This window comes from Pelophylax lessonae, assembly GCF_965119305.1.
Source record: "Pelophylax lessonae genome assembly, chromosome: 3".
NCBI classification, from domain to species: Eukaryota; Metazoa; Chordata; class Amphibia; order Anura; family Ranidae; genus Pelophylax; species Pelophylax lessonae.
In genome coordinates this window covers 20,951,537-20,969,370 of record NC_138770.1, presented here as the reverse complement: position 1 = coordinate 20,969,370, position 17,834 = coordinate 20,951,537, and the positions used below count along the sequence as shown (strand labels likewise).

Sequence of the window (17,834 nt, the reverse complement as noted above, 5' to 3'; positions counted from 1 at the left end):
CTGGTTACATAACGATTTCATAATTTATCCCAGGGGACGGTGCCATTTATTTACAGATAGACCCTTCCTCTCCACACAATCTACACATCAGTAGGGTAATACTTGCATCTTTGGTAATATTGAATGTCGTACCTGAAAAAATAAAAGTGTACCCTCATCCAAAAGAGGAGCACTTTAGGACAAGTCCACCATATGTGTAGAAACGTGTCCATCTGGCCACACCCCCTGAAGCAGGAGGCCGACGAGCCCGGGTGATGACACCAATTTCTATTATACTTAGCGCCATCAAATGACCAAATGCACATTTTTAGTTTTAAATGAATGGTTGGTTTAACCACTTAAGCTCCGGAAGGTTTTACCCCCTTCATGACCAGAGCCTTTTTTTGCTATTCAGCACTGCGCTACTTTAACTGGTAATTGCGCGGTCATGCAACACTGTACACAAATGACATTTATATAATTTTTTTCACACAAATAAAGCTTTTTGTGTGGCCTTCGATCACAACTAGGTTTATTTTTTATTATATAAACAAAAAATCAAACATTAAAAAAAAAAAACTATTTCTATTGTAAAATATATCCAATAAAAAAAATATTATTAAAAAAAAAATCAAATGTCTGCATAAGTTTAGGTCCAACTGTATTCTGCTACATGACTTTGGTAAAAACAAAAAAAATCCCATGAAGTGTATATTAATTGGTTTGAGTGAAAGTTATAGTTTACAAACTATGGTGGAATTTACACAGCTTTGACGTTATACTGGTAATGGTGGTGATCAGCAAATCATAGTGGGACTGTTATAGTGTGTCAGGCAATTTGGCGCTAGCTGACATTCACTGGGAGGGGCATTAACTGACACCGACATCACTAGTGACACCAATACATCAATAATAATACTATACTGTCACTGTACTAATGACACTGACTGGGAATGGGTTAACATCTAGGGGCAATAAAAGGGTTAACTGTGTGCCTAACAATGTGTAGTGTGTGTAATCTGCGCTGCTTTCACTAACCACCCTTGTTTTTTTCCCTTATTTACAGAAAATTCATTGGACGAATGTGACAAACATTCATTCAACTGTTAAAAATTCTGGCTGTATTTTAATTAACACAGTGATTTCCTATGATCGCCAGCGCCATCTAGAGGCCATATTATGGTATTTTTCCTGAAATCCTCCATCAGTAAAAATAGTGCAATAAAGCAATATGGCCACTAGATGGAGCCAATGATCATATGAAATAAAATATTGCCAAAACTTGTCACAGCTGGGCGAATGTTAGTCACACTCATTCAACTATTTTTGTATTTTTAAATAGACCTCTAAATGTTTCTGAAAGCTCACACCACAAAATGTAGTCAGCCATTGAAAGGTATTGACTCTGTGACAGACCTAACCAGGACAGAGGCTTTTGGAGAGGACTGGGATCGAGCCTCTTACCCAGTGACTATGGGCCCTGGCATTTAAGCTAACACTACTCTTTGGAAGGTGTATGCCTGGAGGATCCGTGGAGTGGTCTTTTTTCTGATTTAAGTTTATGTCTCCCCAAAACACACAGACTCCGGGAACTGGTGGTTCCATATCCATACTTGGGGCCTCTATGCTTCAAACCAGCAATGACTGTAGATGTTATGTAATCAGCTCAAACCACTTGGGCCTCCTGCTATAACGTGTTTATGTTAAGTAGATCTCTTCCATTGTTCTATTGTCTCTGTCTGTCTGCTAGTATTGTCCCCTCCACCTAGGCTGGTTTAAGTGACCAGTTAATTAGCTCATGTTAAGTATATCACTGTAAGTTATCAGTTGCTAGAGGGGGAGTAGCGTAGTTCATGTTGGCTGTTCCTTAGCTATGTTAATTATATTCTTGTTTACAGTTTGTATTGTTAGGGTAATATGATCAGGAGGGGATATCCTCCTGTACGGTATGAAGTATGTGTCTGAGTTTCAATAAACAGTCATTCCTTTGGATTTTACCTTGATTTTACCTCATCTGTGTACGATGTTTGGGGTAAAAGGGGCTGGTATTAGTTCTCAGTCTGCCCAGAAGGGTTTGGAGGGTAGGAAGCACGGTTTGGCAGAAGGAAGCACCTAGTCAGGGTGCCAAGCAGTTCCGTCACAGACTCCATTTTTATTTTTTACTGCTATCAATGGCCAACACAGGACAACACTTCATCCATGTCTTTGGTGATCTCTGATCTCCTTATGAAGTGTTTCTTACATGATGAAGATCAGCCATGGAGTATATCTGAGATGTATATCAGGGTGTGCTTCTTCCCCACATAAAGCTGTGATGTCCAGCAACATTCATATAGAAAACCTTTCCCACCCTAATACACCTTGATGGTTGTGTGGAATTCCCGATGTACAGGAAGACAGGACTTCAGTGATTAACAATTCCCTCACTCAGGACAGGAAAGTGGTTTCTCCCCGTGTGAGATCTCTGATGTCTGGAAAGAGTGGACTTATCTGAAAAACATTTCCCACACTCAGGACAGGAAGACGGCTTCTCCCCCGTGTGAGATCTCTGATGTGTGTTAAGATGGGGCTTCTGTGAAAAACCTTTCCAACAATCAGGACAGGAATACGGCTTCTCCCCTGTGTGAGACCTCTGATGTGTAACAAGGTTTTCTTTTCGTACAAAACCTTTCCCACACTCAGGACAGGAAAATGGCTTCACCCCCGTGTGAGACCTCTGATGTATAACAAGGTATGATTTTCGTGCAAAACATTTCCCACACTCTGAACAGGAAAATGGCTTCAGCCCTGTGTGCAGTTGCTGATGTTTGTGAAGTTGGGACTTCTGTGGAAAGCCTTTACCACACTCAGGACATTTATATGGCTTCTCCCCCATGTGACATCTCTGATAAATAACCAAATTTATTTTTGTTGGAAAACATTTCCCACACTAAGGACAGGAATAAGTATTTTCATCCATGTGAGACTAATGATGTCTTGCAAGATTGGACATCTGTGGAAAACATTTCCCTCACTCAGAACAGGGAAGTGGCTCCTGCCCCGTGTGTGATCTCTTATGTTTGTAAAAATTGGACTTGTCTGAAAAAAATTTTCCGCACTCAGGACAGGAATACGGCTTCTCCCCCGTGTGAGATCTCTGATGTCTGCAAAGATGAGACTTCTGTGAAAAACATTTCCCACACTCCGGACAGGAATATGGCTTTTCCCCTGTGTGAGATCTCTGATGTTTGGAAAGATCAGCCTTCTGTGAAAAACAATTCCCACACTCAGGACAGGAATATGGCTTCTCCCTCGTGTGAGACCTCTGATGTGTGTAAAGATGTGACTTCTGTGAAAAACATTTCCCACACTCAGGACAGGAATATGGCTTTTCCCCTGTGTGAGATCTCTGATGTTTGGAAAGATCAGACTTCTGTGAAAAACATTTCCCACACTCAGGACAGGAATATGGCTTCTCCCTCGTGTGAGATCTCTGATGTATATAAAGATGTGATTTCTGTGAAAAACATTTCCCACACTCAGGACAGGAATATGGCTTCTCCCTCATGTGAGATCTCTGATGTGTGTAAAGATGTGACTTCTGTGAAAAACATTTCCCACACTCAGGACAGGAATATGGCTTTTCCCCCGTGTGAGATCTCTGATGTTTGGAAAGATCAGACTTCTGTGAAAAACATTTCCCGCACTCAGGACAGGAATATGGCTTCTCTCCTGTGTGAGATCTTTTATGCACATTAAGTTTGGATTTAAAATTGAAACACTTCCTGCACTCAGTACAGAAAAATCTCTTATCTGTTGGAAGGATGGCACCGTCCCTCACAGTCTGAGGTTCCTCAGGAAAAGAGGAATACAATGGCGCGGCACTGTCCCTCACAGTCTGAGGTTCCTCAGGATAAGAGGAATAGGATGGCCCGGCACCGTCCCTCACAGTCTGAGGTTCCTCAGGATAAGAGGAATACGATGGTCTATCTACACTGTGTGGTGCCGGATGGACATTTGAGGTAGCCGGGTTTTCTCCTGGACTATACTGTGTGATGTCCTCATCTTCTACTTTACAGTCTGGAGACAAAGTGAGACAATCCTCTGAGGTTTTCCTCATCTCCCGTCCATGTACTAAAATAGAAATAAAAAGATTATTACTAGACATCAGCAGATTGGTTCCCCTAAACCAGGACTCCACCCACATCAGGCAGCTTTGTCTCTGAGGATCTTACAATTCCCCCCTCAAGGTAACTAGTAAATGGTAGAGGGTGACTAGGTGTCCAAGTCAAGATCTGCTATATGATAGTAAATGGCAGTCTCAGTCTAACGGCTTGATATGCGGGACACCTACTCACTATCTACCGATATAAAATGTTCAGCTGGTAGAAAATGGGTGTAACAAAAGAGAACCCATATTATGTGTATATATAGCAGTGGGTAGAGGGGAGAGAGCAGAAGTCAGGACTATGTAATGTACAACATAGAGGATATAGTGCAGAGGTCAGGAGTATGTAATGTACAGCATAGATTATGTAGTGCAGGGGTCAGGAGTATGTAATGTACAACATAGAGTATATAGTGAAGGGGTCAGGCGAATGTAATGTACAACATAGAGTATATAGTGCAGGGGTCTGTAATGTACAGCATTGAATTTATAGTGCAAGGGTCAGGAGTATGTATTGTACAACATAGAGTATATAGTGCAGGGGTCAGGCGTATATAATGTACAACATAGAGTATATAGTGCAGGCATCAGGCGTATGTAATGTACAATAAAATTATACATTGTAAGGGTCAGAACTCATAACTCAGGCACAGCCAGTGAACAGCAGAGTAAGTAACCCCGGGAGTATTGCTCTATCAGAGAACTTACTAGACCTGGGCATGAGGAAGGAAATCTAAAGCACATATCCCAGGCAGTGCCGGTAGAAGGTCACCTATTGCCCAGGGCGAACATGCCAAACTGCACCCCCCCACCCCAATATGTTTTAGCATTATGTGTCAGCAAACACCCCCCCCCCCCCCAAAATATAGAAAAAAAACATTGGGCATTAATCTGCATGATTACTCCGCACACCCCTACTAGCAAAAATCCCACAAAATAAATTCTCCCCCTAATACAAATCCCCCTTTACCATATCACCTATTCTAGTACAAACCCCCCAAAATTGACCCTCCTAGCACAAATCCCCTTCTCCCACCCCCTCCCAACACAAATCACCCATGAATCCCCACTTCTAGCACACACCTAAATTTCCCTTCCTATAACAATTCTTAGCCCCTGCTGCTCCTTAAATTCCTCCCCCCAACACAGATCCCTTCCCCCCTGAATTTCCTTATGGTGCCCCCCCCCCCGCATGATACCACAGTACCCAGGGCAGCCACCCCTCCTGCCCACCCCTTGTCCCGACCCTGACCCCAGGTGCCAAGATCTAGTAACTCCTCTGGTGAAAACAAACATTTTGCTGCCAGCTGAACCCCAGAATCTCCATAAATCCAGTCTAGATACATAAATAGTGTCTGCAGCACAGAGAAGGAAGATTATCCGAGAGAAATACAGGAATACAGGATGGGGAACACAGCTCAGGAAAGTGACCAGGGTATTACAGGCTGATATCACTCAGTCCCCGCCCTACTCTGGACCAATCAGTGAGCAGTATGGGTGGAGGAATGTATTTAGTGTTAATGACCCACCTGTGCTGATCTCTGTAGGAGTGTCCTCCTCTATAAATGTCCCCGTTATTCCATCCTCCTCCATAGACTGCTGATCATCCCTCACATACGTCTCTTCTTCTTCTGCTTTCACCTCAAATTCTATATCGATTGGATCTTCACACTATACCAAGAAAATAATAGAAGAGGTCATCTGTAAAACATAAGCTTCAATATTGTGACATCACATTTAAAAAAATCACTTCAATGAGTCCATGTTCTAGATGCTCCGTCCCACCAACCTTGTAACAGTGAGGGATGGTGTGACCTTCCTGTGTGGAATCCCGGGAATACAGAGGACGGGGACATCTCTCTGGTGGGTTCCTGGTATTAGGTGGCTCCATCATATCCTTGTGTCCTTCTGAAAACTCCTCCATCACTCCATACTCCTCATCCTCCTCTTTATACTCTTCTTTAACATCAATATTATCATCCCCGAGGTTTCCACTCTGAATATATAATAAAACATTAATTGTAACAAATATACTGTGTATAAATCAGAACTACCAATAATTGTCACTCATCTACCTGATGATGGTGAGGGATGGTGTGACCTTCCTGTGTGGAATCCCGGGAATACAGAGGACGGGGACATCTCTCTGGTGGGTTTCTGTAGCTGGATGACTCCTCCATGGTGTCCTGGTACAGATCTTTGTGTTCTTTTAGAAACTCTGACTCCTCCATCACCCCATCCTCATCATCCTCCTCTTTTATCTCTTCTTTAACCTCAACTTTAGAATCTCTCAGGTTTCCACTCTGAATATATAATAAAAATGACATCAATGGTAACAATGCAGATAATGTATAGATCCTAATGATACTATCAGTGATTGTTCCTCATCTACCTGATGATGGTGAGGGATGGTGTGACCTTCCTGTGTGGAATTCCGGGAATACAGAGGACGGGGACATCTCTCTGGTGGGTTCCCATTACTGGATCCATCTGTAGAAAACACACAGACTGACTGAATACATTGTTTCTATGTGTTTATCAGATGATGGGGGATCTAGGTGGACCCTCCGTACTGCTCTCTCCTTTACAATAAAGTCTCCTCTTACCTGGTGATGTGAGGGGTGGCTGATTCTCCATCATGACGTCCTTGTAGAGATCCTTGTGTCCTTCTAAATACTCCCACTCCTCCATGGAGAAATAGACAGTGACATCCTAACACCTTATAGGAACCTGACACACACAATGATATAGATAACATCCACACACATAGTTACATAGTTAATCTGGTTGAAAAAACACGGCCCAAGTCCATTCAGATTAATCAACATAGAAAACCTGCGTATATTCAATCCTATACCAACACTGGTCTGATAACCTTATACCTTTCAGAGTAAGAATCATTAACCACTATTCTCTGTCCTTTAGCCAATTTTCTATCCCTTTTACAAATGGATTTTACAGCTTGTAGACTTTATACTTACACATTAGCCCTGTGTGGGGAACTGTGTCACACGCTTTTTAAAAAAACCAAGTATACCACATCCACAGCCACCCCTCTGTCCAAGTATACCACGTCCACAGCCACCCCTCTGTCCAAGTATACCACGTCCACAGCCAGCCCTCTGTCCAAGTATACCACGTCCACAGCCAGCCCTCTGTCCAAGTATACCACCTCCACAGCCACCCCTCTGTCCAAGTATACCACGTCCACAGCCACCCCTCTGTCCAAGTATACCACGTCCACAGCCACCCCTCTGTCCAAGTATACCACGTCCACAGCCACCCCTCTGTCCAAGTATGCCACGTCCACAGCCACCCCTCTATCCAATTATACCACGTCCACAGCAACCCCTCTGTCCAAGTATACGACATCCACAGCCACCCCTCTGTCCAAGTATACCACGTCCACAGCCATCCCTCTGTCCAAGTATACAACGTCCACAGCCATCCCTCTGTCCAAGTATACGACATCCACAGCCACCCCTCTGTCCAAGTATACAACGTCCACAGCCACCCCTCTGTCCAAGAGAGAGACATGGGGGGGGAGCTGTGAGGTCAGTGTGAGGTCATAGGACATATAGACTCTGAAGGGAGGGACATATGAATAGAGAGATTTAAGAGTCCTCTACATGAGGCTCCCTTGCAAACTAAATCATTGTTCCAGGGTGCATCCTACCTCTCCTAAACTGAAGAGTGAACTCTGATAGAAAAATCTGTCAGTAAAGTGTGAAAGTAATCTCTCATGTGATCAGGTGACGTGCAGAGGAATGGAGTGCAAATAGCAGACAATTTTCTACGGAGCTCCTAATGGTGGGGATGGATTTTGCTGCATGCTGGTGCCAACTTTCCACCTCCCAGGGTCACTGTAGGTGTGGAGAAAATCTGTGTAAGAGGATATGGAGGAGAGATGAGGAGGAGATCCAGGAATCAGGATAAAGGTCTGGGAAAGCAACAGACGAGCGCATCCAAGCAATGAAGCCGGGGTCACTACACAGAAAATCAATCCAAGGAAATAACAGGCAGGACGAGGAATAGCAAGAAGGAGCTCAGAGACAAATGAGAATATTGCTCAGCCAATGGGAGATTATCACTTACATAATGAAGGAGATGCGGGGGAGGGGAGGAAGTCACTTAAGGAAATATACATGGAAATTCAGCTGGTTCAGCAGGGATCGGTCACATTTCCATCCATGTGTAGTCACTGCCGGATAAAAGTCACTCCATGTGAGCCGATAGTTTCATCACTAATCTGTGTATTTTGAGAGCGGAGGAGTGCCCCCCATTGTCAGAATACAATAGTGCTCCGACGTGTGGATGGGGGAATCGCTTCAGTTTTTTTTTCTCTCATTCCGCTGGCTGAACAATAAAACTGAACCATGTATGGCCAGCTTTGGAAGGTAGATATATTATTCATCAACGGATCCCCCTGAAGGGGTTGATCTAGGTTTCCACACTATATGGAGATAAAAGACATCACAGTGACTATGGAGAAAGAGTACGGACATGACGGGGGGGGGGGTTACTGGGTGTAAATAGAAAATAAGATCTTATTACCTCCTCAGCAGCCACTTCCAGTAATCTCTCCTCTCTACTTCCTCCCAACTGACCTTTCATCTGGAACTTCCTGTCTGTATCTGACATCACTTCCTGTGTGTACCTGAAATCACTTCCTGTCTGTATTTCATAGAGATTTCCTGTCTGAATAGAAGTGAGATCACCTTGTGGAGATCAGAGGAACTGCAGCCCTGAGAAACACCTAGTAATGTGAACACGGCCTTGTGCTGTGTGTGTATGTACTGTAAATTCTTATAGATGGGATCATCTCCACTACCACCAAGGGGGATAGAAATATTTCTCTATTGTTCATTAACAGATGTTGCTCCATATCTTCTTAGACCATTGGGTTATGCTTCTCCCATCAGGAATAGGCAGGAAAAAGCTTTACCACGCCTATGGGGCTGTCCCTGCAGGCATAACCCCACATACTCTGCTACAGCCCTCCATTTGTTTCTGCCTAGTTTAGGAGTAGGACCTAATTTCCCTGCTGGCATTTCGGTCTTAGCTATTTAAAAGGGAAATTTTCGTTATATGTGTAACCCTGTGGAGTTACACAGGCTGTATTATCTGAAATGCCCAGTAGATGGCAGATGGACTCAGCATGCTGTTAATAAAACATTGAGCATTGATCACATGACTGGCTGCCTTTCCAGTCTCATGATTGTGGCATCATCGCAGGTCCTGTTAGGACTTCCGGGCACAGCTCTGAGGAAGGAGGTCCTGGAAGACTTCTAAAAGTTACCACATGCTCAGCCAGAGAGAGGACAGGTTACTAGCCGTGAAAGACTGCAGCACAGAGATAGAACCCTGCTGAGAGAACTTGCTTCACCCAAGACCACACCAGCTGAGAGAGGGGCCCGCTGGTAAGGACAAGCACTGAGTCCAGACGTCTGGTGAATTCCGTGAGAGGAGACTGCTGCGGACTGATCTGGTTAATCGTGTTGTGAGGGTAAGCCAAGCCTCTCCCTGTATCACCACAGGGCACCTGTCTCCTCACTCATAGTAAAGACTCTGAGGTTCAGAGTGGACATTGCACATCTCAGGCTGCTTCAGTGACTCTGCGAAACAGGACTTATAAGGGCCCCAACTCTCCTATGTGCACCAACAGCCACTAGGGCGAAGATAAGGGGGTGGGACGCAGGTGTGCTAGTGGGTGGGTGAGGAAAATCCACATAGCATTGTTATCTACATTACTCTATTGTATTTTCCTATGTATGTTGGTTCATTTGCTACTTACTATATAAAGTTAGTTCTAATTAGGCTGTGTCAGTCTCATTGCACCAAGTATGTTCCCAGTGGGACCCCACATCTTTACCCCGGATGCCCCACTGGGTGGAGGCACTGCCGCAGACATGTACCCCAGCTCCCAGATAGCGGAGGCTCAGGACCCGCCTGTCAGGCATAGTGAGTTAACTAGGTTTAGGGACCCCAAAGACACTAGGGGGCATCCCCAAAACCCTGTTACATATGGAGGCACTGCTGAGATCTATTGGGGTACAACCAGTGAGAATAGGTTAAGTCCTCAGGCCACTCCCTCCTTTGCAAAAGAGTGGGCCCAGCAAAGAAATGTACCATTACAGCAAGCTGTGATGTTATGCAAAGTCCCCTTCTGCTGGGAGATGAATCACGTCATCTTGTGTATAGAAATTCGATTGGGAATAGAAATGGCGACCATCAGGGATATCCTGCAGGATTCTGAAGGCCAAACTTGGGAGACCATGAGATACCCACCAACATTCATTTATATGGAGCCCCGGATGAAGGATGCTCCTTAGTGTACGCTCTCCTTGATAAGAAAGAAAGGGTCTCACTGCAACCACCCTTTAAATTAGAACAGAAAGACTATGTCACAGAAAATTATTCTAAGCTCCTGACTCCCATCTCCGGAAAGGCCGGAGCCATTCCTAAACAAGCTGCCCATCCTATTGCAGGACAGGGGATGATTACTCCTAAAGCAGAATCTCATCCATCTACAGCATTACTGAAACCAGACAACCCTGAAGTACGCACCCTGCCTACAGGAGGTAGTGATGTATCGGACATACTACAGAAACTCTCAGTAGCCATAGTGACGGCAAACCACACCCATAGTTACCGCAAACTAAAGGTGTTTTCTGGGAATCAGCCTGTTCCTGCAGGAGAAGAGCCTTTTGAGGTCTGGAAGGATAATGCTATGCAGTTGTTGGAGGAATGGTCTTGTACGGATACCATAAAGAAACAGCGGTTGGTAGAGAGTCTTCATTTTCCCGCTACAGACATGATAAGATTGTACAGGGGAGTAAATGGGCAAGCTACTGTGCACGACTATCTACAAGTCTTACATTACAGGATGCTTATGGGAAATCAGAAGATTTGGATGATCTGTTGGTTAAGTTCCTAGCCACTAAGCAGAAGGAGCATGAAAAAGCCACTGACTATATCAACCGGTTACGGCTATCGCTAGGAAAGTTATTCCATAAAGGAGCAGTCACTGCCTCTGAGTTGGATGCTCGGCTATCTAAGCAAATTCAGAGAGGTGGTTTGACCAATAATCCAGTTATGAATCTGCTGAGAGCCAAGTTGGATGATAAAGTTCTGCCTTATTCCACATTAATAAATACAGCCAGGAGATTGGAAGACCAGACGTGTCCACCCCTACAGAAGGAGAAAGAGGATACAGAACTGTCAGCTCTTAGGAAGAAGGTGGCTGAATTGGAGCTCTTATGCAAATCACCACCAGAGAGAGCAGATCCTCCCCCTGGAAGTGGGGGGCAACACAGGAAGACTCAGAAAAAACTGTTTCCTGAGGATTCACTCCGCCGAGAGGACTGTTTTAAATGTGGAAAGTCAGGGCATTTTCTGCGAATTCCATGGAGGTGGGTGTGGAGGTGCTGGCAACCGAGCTTGAGGAGACTCAAATGACCAGGTCTTACAAGCGAAGTAAGACCCGGCCTACATATAGTCTATCTGTTGGGGCCAAGATTGGGCCTAAATCTTTGATACACGTGCAAGTAGAAGGAATTCATGCTTCAGCATTGCTAGATACAGGTTCTCAAGTCACCATTATCTACAGAGACTTCTACGAACGTCATTTGAAACACATTCCTATGGAACCTGCAGGAGAGTTTCAGCTATGGGGCGTTGGGTCTCAAGCTCAACCTGTGGAGGGATGCATAAAAGTGACCATAACTATTCCCCAGTTAAACACAGGGATGATACTGTATGTCCTATGGAGCTGGAAGCTTTGATATGCCCTGCGGCCAAGAAAGTGTGTGCCCCAATAATATTGGGTACTAATGCAAAGATGGTACAGGATATATTCAGGGCCTATCTGACAGAAGTTGGAGACGTCTCCTTAGACCGACTGATGGAGGTCAGCCCTGTCCTAGGAAAAGAGTGTCAACGACTAGCCCTTGAAACAAAACCAGGATTGTGCCACTATTCAGGAACAGAACCTGCATTTGTGAAGCCTGGTGAGACCAAAACTTTACGAGCCATAGCCTCAATGCACCATGAAATGTTGGGGGGAACTGGACAATACCTTATTGAGTCTCTGCCTGAAGAGGATCAGAAGAAGGGTCATACCTGAGGTAAAAGATTGGCGAAAAAGGTGGTGTCAGAGTTTTCCGGAGATGGTACAGAATTTGACCCTCACAGAAATCCAGATTGATCTTCATCAGAAGATTGGTGTGATACACCTTTTAGATCAAGTTTTAAATTAGAGGGGCAAAGGTTTAAAAGTAATATGAGGAAGTATTACTTTACTGAGAGAGTAGTGGATGCATGGAATAACCTTCCTGCAGAAGTGGTAGCTGCAAATACAGTGAAGGAGTTTAAGCATGCATGGGATAGGCATAAGGCTATCCTTCATATAAGATAGGGCCAGGGACTATTCATAGGATTCAGATATATTGGGCAGACTAGATGGGCCAAATGGTTCTTATCTGCCGACACATTCTATGTTTCTATGTTTCTAAGTTTTGTCTATCATGTCTGTGAGAACAGAACAGAAGGATCATGTGAAAGCACCTTTAGATTTTGATCTAGAAGATTCTCCTCTACCACAGCAGTGGAAAGACAGCCTTCGTTCAAAACTGGCCACCCGAGAGGGAGTGTTCTCCAGAGCAGAGATGGACGTGGGGTGTTCTAAGAGTGCCACCCATGCTATAAGACTTGCTGATTCTACTCCTTTCAGAGGAAGGTCAAGAAGAATACCCTCTCGAGATGTGGAAGATGTCCGGGACATACTCCAGCAGATGGAAGGAGCAGGCATCATCACAGAGTCCCGGAGCCCCTATGCCTCACCTATTGTGGTAGTGAGGAAAAAGAATGGTTCAGTTCAGCTATGTGTGGACTACCGTACTCTGAACAAGAGGACTGTGCCAGATCAGTACACTTTGCCACGGATAGAGGATCTCCTGAACGCCCTATCTGGCAGCCAGTGGTTCAGTGTGCTTGACTTGAGGTCTGGATATTATCAGGTACCCATGAAGAAGGAGGATCAGGAAAAGACAGCTTTCATCTGCCCCTTGGGGTTCTTCCAGTTTACCAGAATGCCACAGGGAGTCACAGGAGCTCCTGCTACTTTTCAGAGGCTGATGGAGAAAACTGTGGGGGATATGAATCCCAAAGAGTGTCTAGTGTATCTAGAATACCTAATTGTTTTCTGGAAGACGCCAGAGGAGCATTAACATAGGTTGCTAAAGGTGTTGGATCGACTTCAAGCTGAAGGCCTGAAGCTATTAGTGGACAAATGCCGATTTGCCCAAAACTCTGTTACTTATGTGGGGCACATAGTCTCCGCTGAAGGAGTAGCCACAGATCCTGCTAAAATTGAAGCAGTGTTGAATTGGCCAAGATCAAATAACATCAGCGAGTTGCGGTCCTTTCTGGGATTCTGTGGTTACTACCGAAGGTTCGTGAAAGACTACTCAAAGATGGCTCGAGAGTTACATGACCTGCTGAAGATTACCTCTGACGTAAGGGGTGCTAAGGCACCATATCCTAAAGACCCCTTTGGAGAAAAATAGACTTCTGGATGTGAAGACGCCTTTCTGACATTGAAGAAGAGACTTACAGAAGCTCCTGTCTTAGCCTATGCAGACCCTGAGAAACCATATATCCTCCATGTGGATGCCAGTATGGAAGGCCTAGGGGGTGTACTGCACCAAAGTTATCCAGAAGGATTGAGGCCGGTGGCTTACATAAGTAGAAGTCTTACAGGTGCAGAGAAGAACTATCCAGTTCATAAATTGGAATTTCTGGCACTCAAGTGGGCCATCGTGGATAAGCTGCATGACTATTTGTATGGAGCAACATTCGAAGTAAGGACTGACAACAATCCACTTACCTACATACAGACTACAGCTAAGCTGGATGCCACAGGACATAGGTGGTTGGCTGCCTTGTCAAGCTACAGTTTCAGCCTGAAGTACAAGCCTGGACCCAAGAATGTCAGCGCAGATGCCCTGTCCTGCAGACCTAGACTCCCTCCTCACCAAGAAGAAGAGGAGTGGGAAGAGATCCCTGGGCCGGTGGTAGGAGCCTTTTGTCAGATGTATGTGGTGGCCGAGAGTCAAGAAGAATTTGCCGAGCTAAGAGGGATAGACTCCATTAGCCACTCTCCAGAAGCTGTGCCTGAGGTGTTCCATGCTCCAGTCATGCTTCAACAGTGGTCCAGTATAACCACAGAAGACAAGAGGAAGGCTCAAGCGCAGGACTGGTATATTGGGATAGTTATCAGAGATATAAAGACAAAGAATCCCAAATTGCTGACTTATCTACCTGTGAGTCCAAGAGAATTATACCGAAGAGAATGGAGCCGACTACATCTCGAAGATGGAGTACTCTATAGGGTCGTGAAGTATCATGATCACCCTGACAGAAAACAATTGGTACTACCGCACAGATACCGTGGCATGGTCCTGAGAGCTCTCCACGATCAACATGGGCATCTCGGGGTGGACAAGACCTATGGCCTAGTACAAGATCAGTTCTATTGGCCTCGCATGAGGGAACATGTCGAGCAAATGTACAGACATGCAGGAGGTGTATCCAGAGGAAGACCCTGCCTGTGAGAGCTGCCCCTATGGGTCATCTGAAAAGTACAGGACCCATGGATCTTGTGTGCATGGACTATCTCTGCATTGAGAATGATACAGCAGGAATTGGAAATGTGCTGGTGGTAACGGACCACTTCACCAGATATGCTCAAGCCTTCCCCACTAAAGATCAAAAGGCTGTGACTGTAGCCAAAGTCCTTTGGCAGAAGTATTTTATTCACTATGGACTACCCAATCGGATACACTCTGATCAAGGTAGAGATTTTGAGAGTAAGTTGATCAAGGAGCTGTTGGACATGTTGCAGGTACAGAAGTCCAGAACCACACCTTATCATCCGGAGGGCGACACACAGCCAGAACGGTTCAATAGGACCCTCCTAGATATGCTAGGAACTCTCAAGCAAGTCGAGAAGCGGTCTTGGAGTAAACATGTGGAAGCCATGGTCCACGCATACAACTGTACAAGGCATGAATCTACAGGGTTCTCACCCTATTTCCTAATGTTCAGAAGAGAAGCTCAATTGCCGATAGATGTCCGTTTGGGAGTGTCTCCTGATGGAACAGATTCAACTTCACACTTTCAATATGTGAGGAACCTCAAACAAAACCTTCATCGGGCCTATGAGTTGGCCACCCAAGCTGCAGCAAAAATGGAAGAACGGAACAAAAGAAGGTATGATGCTAAGGTGAGATATCGGGAGATTCAAGCAGGGGATAAAGTTCTTCTCCGGAATCTAGAACTGGCTGACAGATGGAAAGATACCCTGTTTGAGGTTGTCTCCAAACTGGAAGGGCTGCCAGTGTACAACATTAGGGGCCCGGAGGGCCGAATAAAGGCTTGGCATAGAAACCATCTGCTTTCAGTTGTGTATGCTGATGAAGAGGAGATGGGTGGTGAATAACTGAGGGAAAACCCAGCAGAGAGTCCTGGAAATGGGGCAGAGGAGACCCCGGGAACTCCCAGTGCTCCCAGTGCAGAGGATCAGTGGTGGTCATCACCCGCTGAAGAAACACAGCAATTGCCTCCTTTAACTCCTGTGGGTTCACAAAGTTCTCCAAGGTTAAATCCAGAAAGTCCATGTTTTGTGCCTGGAACTTCCCTTAGAGACTCTAGTTTGAGGGCAGGAGTCGAAGTTCCACAGTTGATGTCCCAAGATCCTCTTCCACAGCGAGAACTGAGACACAGCACCAGAGTGCGGTAACCCCCTAGGGCCCTAGTTTATGATAATATAGGAGAGCCCAGTTATGCCCCGCTGACACAAGCGGCATCTAAAATGGCCACTTTCCTACATGCACTAGCTGAAGTGGTAAATGTTAGTGACTCTTTACCCTAGATAACTAGCTAGCTAGGATGTTACTGTGCTAACTGTACTGTATGTATGCTAAACCTTTTTCTTTTGAATTTTTGTTAAGCCCCCTGGCTAGGACTTGCCAGTGGAAGGCAAGTATTTTCAAGGGGGAGCATGTAACCCTGTAGAGTTACACAGGCTGTATTATCTGAAATGCCCAGTAGATGGCAGATGGACTCAGTATGCTGTTAATAAAACATTGAGCATTGATCACAGGACTTGGCCTTTTCAGTCACATGATTGTGGCATCATCACAGTGTGACCAGGAAGTGGTGTGTGAGGAGAGGAGAAGACTGAGGGAGATAGAGACCAGCTCTGGATGACTTCTTATCCTTCTTCTCAGGTTTTATCACCTATTAATGTCCTGGGAGGACTTCCTGCACAGCTCTGAGGAAGGAGGTCATGGAAGACTTCTAGAAGTTACCACATGCTCAGCCAGAGAAAGGACATACGACTAGCTGTGAAAGACTGCAGCACAGAGATAGAACCCTGCTGAGAGAACTTGCTTCACCCAAGACCACACCAGCTGAGAGAGGGACCTGCTTTCAAAGACACGCACTGAGTCCAGACGTCTGGTGAATCCAGTGAGAGGAGACTGCAGCGGACTGACCTGGTTAATTGCGTTGTGAGGGTAAGCCAAGCCTCTCCCTGTATCACCACAGGGCACCTGTCTCCTCACTCACAGTAAAGACTCTGAGGTCCAGAGTGGACATTGCACATCTCAGGCTGCTTCAGTGACCCTGCGGAGCAGGACTTATAAGGGCCCCAACTCTCCTATGTGCACCAACGGCCATATAGGGCAAAGATAAGGGGGTGGGACGCAGGTGTGCTAGTGGGTGGGTGAGGAAAATCCACATTGCATTGTTATCTGTGTTACTCTATTGTATTTTCCTATGTATGTTGGTTCATTTGCTACTTACTATATAAAGTCAGTTTCAGTTAGACTGTGTCAGTCTCATTGCACCAAGTATGTTCCCAGTGGGACCCCACATCCCTACCCCGGATGCCCCACTGGGTGAAGGCACTGCCGCATACATGTACCCCAGTTCCCAGATAGCGGAGGCTCAGGATCCGCCTGTCAGGCATAGTGAGTTAACTAGGTTTAGGGACCCCAAAGACACTAGGGGGCGCCTTCAAAACCCCGTTACACACATATATAAAAAAAACATTTGTAGAAACATGCTCCCTGTGGGAACGCTGATACAATAGTGCCAAGTTGGTAACAGTGGTCTCTGATAGGGCACAGTTTAGAGGTCCCCAGTAAGCCGACGTGTTTCGCACTAAGGCTTCCTCAGGGCCAAAAAGCCTGTAATTCTACAAAAAATACATACAAAAACATATTATAACAACTATACATACATTGTGTCTCCTCAAATATATCACATGTGAAAAGCAATATCATATATCATACAGATAAAATGTTACTAACCCCACGAAGTCAAGGGCAAGGCAAAAACATGTCCCGGGGCAGGCGTCAGGACCATGTATAGAAGGGAAACACAGGTGCCACTCTAAGTGCAGTAACTTGAGATTTAGGAAGGAAGGAGCGCATGCTCCGAGAACACGTCGCCGGTGCCATGACGTAATCACGCTTCCGGAAGTGACGACGGATCGGCATCTGAGTGTCCCCGGGACCAGGAAGAGTGGCCAGCTACCGCTTACAGCCTGTCTACCGTTACCGCTCCAGCCATCCTGATCCTTACCGGAGTGTTGTTATGAGCTTTGTATTTATCACCTTTGTGAGTGCCCCTTTCCATTGAT

General features: G+C 45.4%; 3 protein-coding genes across 3 annotated transcripts in view; 1 reads left to right on the top strand and 2 right to left on the bottom strand.

Moving 5' to 3' along the window:
* Nucleotides 1–17,834, top strand: part of LOC309550245 (uncharacterized protein) — a gene marked incomplete at its 3' end in the record, with an annotated part of 2,091,994 nt that overhangs the window by 1,701,220 nt on the left and 372,940 nt on the right.
* LOC309548831 (uncharacterized protein) overlaps nt 2,990–17,834 on the bottom strand; it is a gene marked incomplete at both ends in the record, with an annotated part of 260,742 nt that continues 245,897 nt past the window's right edge. Inside the window, 1 exon segment of the mRNA XM_082248768.1 lies at nt 2,990–3,701. Within this exon segment, the coding sequence (XP_082104894.1) occupies nt 2,990–3,701 (712 nt within the window).
* LOC309548838 (uncharacterized protein) overlaps nt 5,844–17,834 on the bottom strand; it is a gene marked incomplete at its 3' end in the record, with an annotated part of 605,194 nt that continues 593,203 nt past the window's right edge. The window contains exons 4-6 of the mRNA XM_082248774.1: nt 6,733–6,856; nt 6,519–6,616; nt 5,844–6,122 (exon numbers count right to left, since the gene is read on the bottom strand). Coding sequence (XP_082104900.1) covers nt 5,844–6,122; nt 6,519–6,616; nt 6,733–6,817 — 462 coding nt within the window. The 5' untranslated portion in view covers nt 6,818–6,856. The remainder of the gene's footprint in view (nt 6,123–6,518; nt 6,617–6,732; nt 6,857–17,834) is intronic.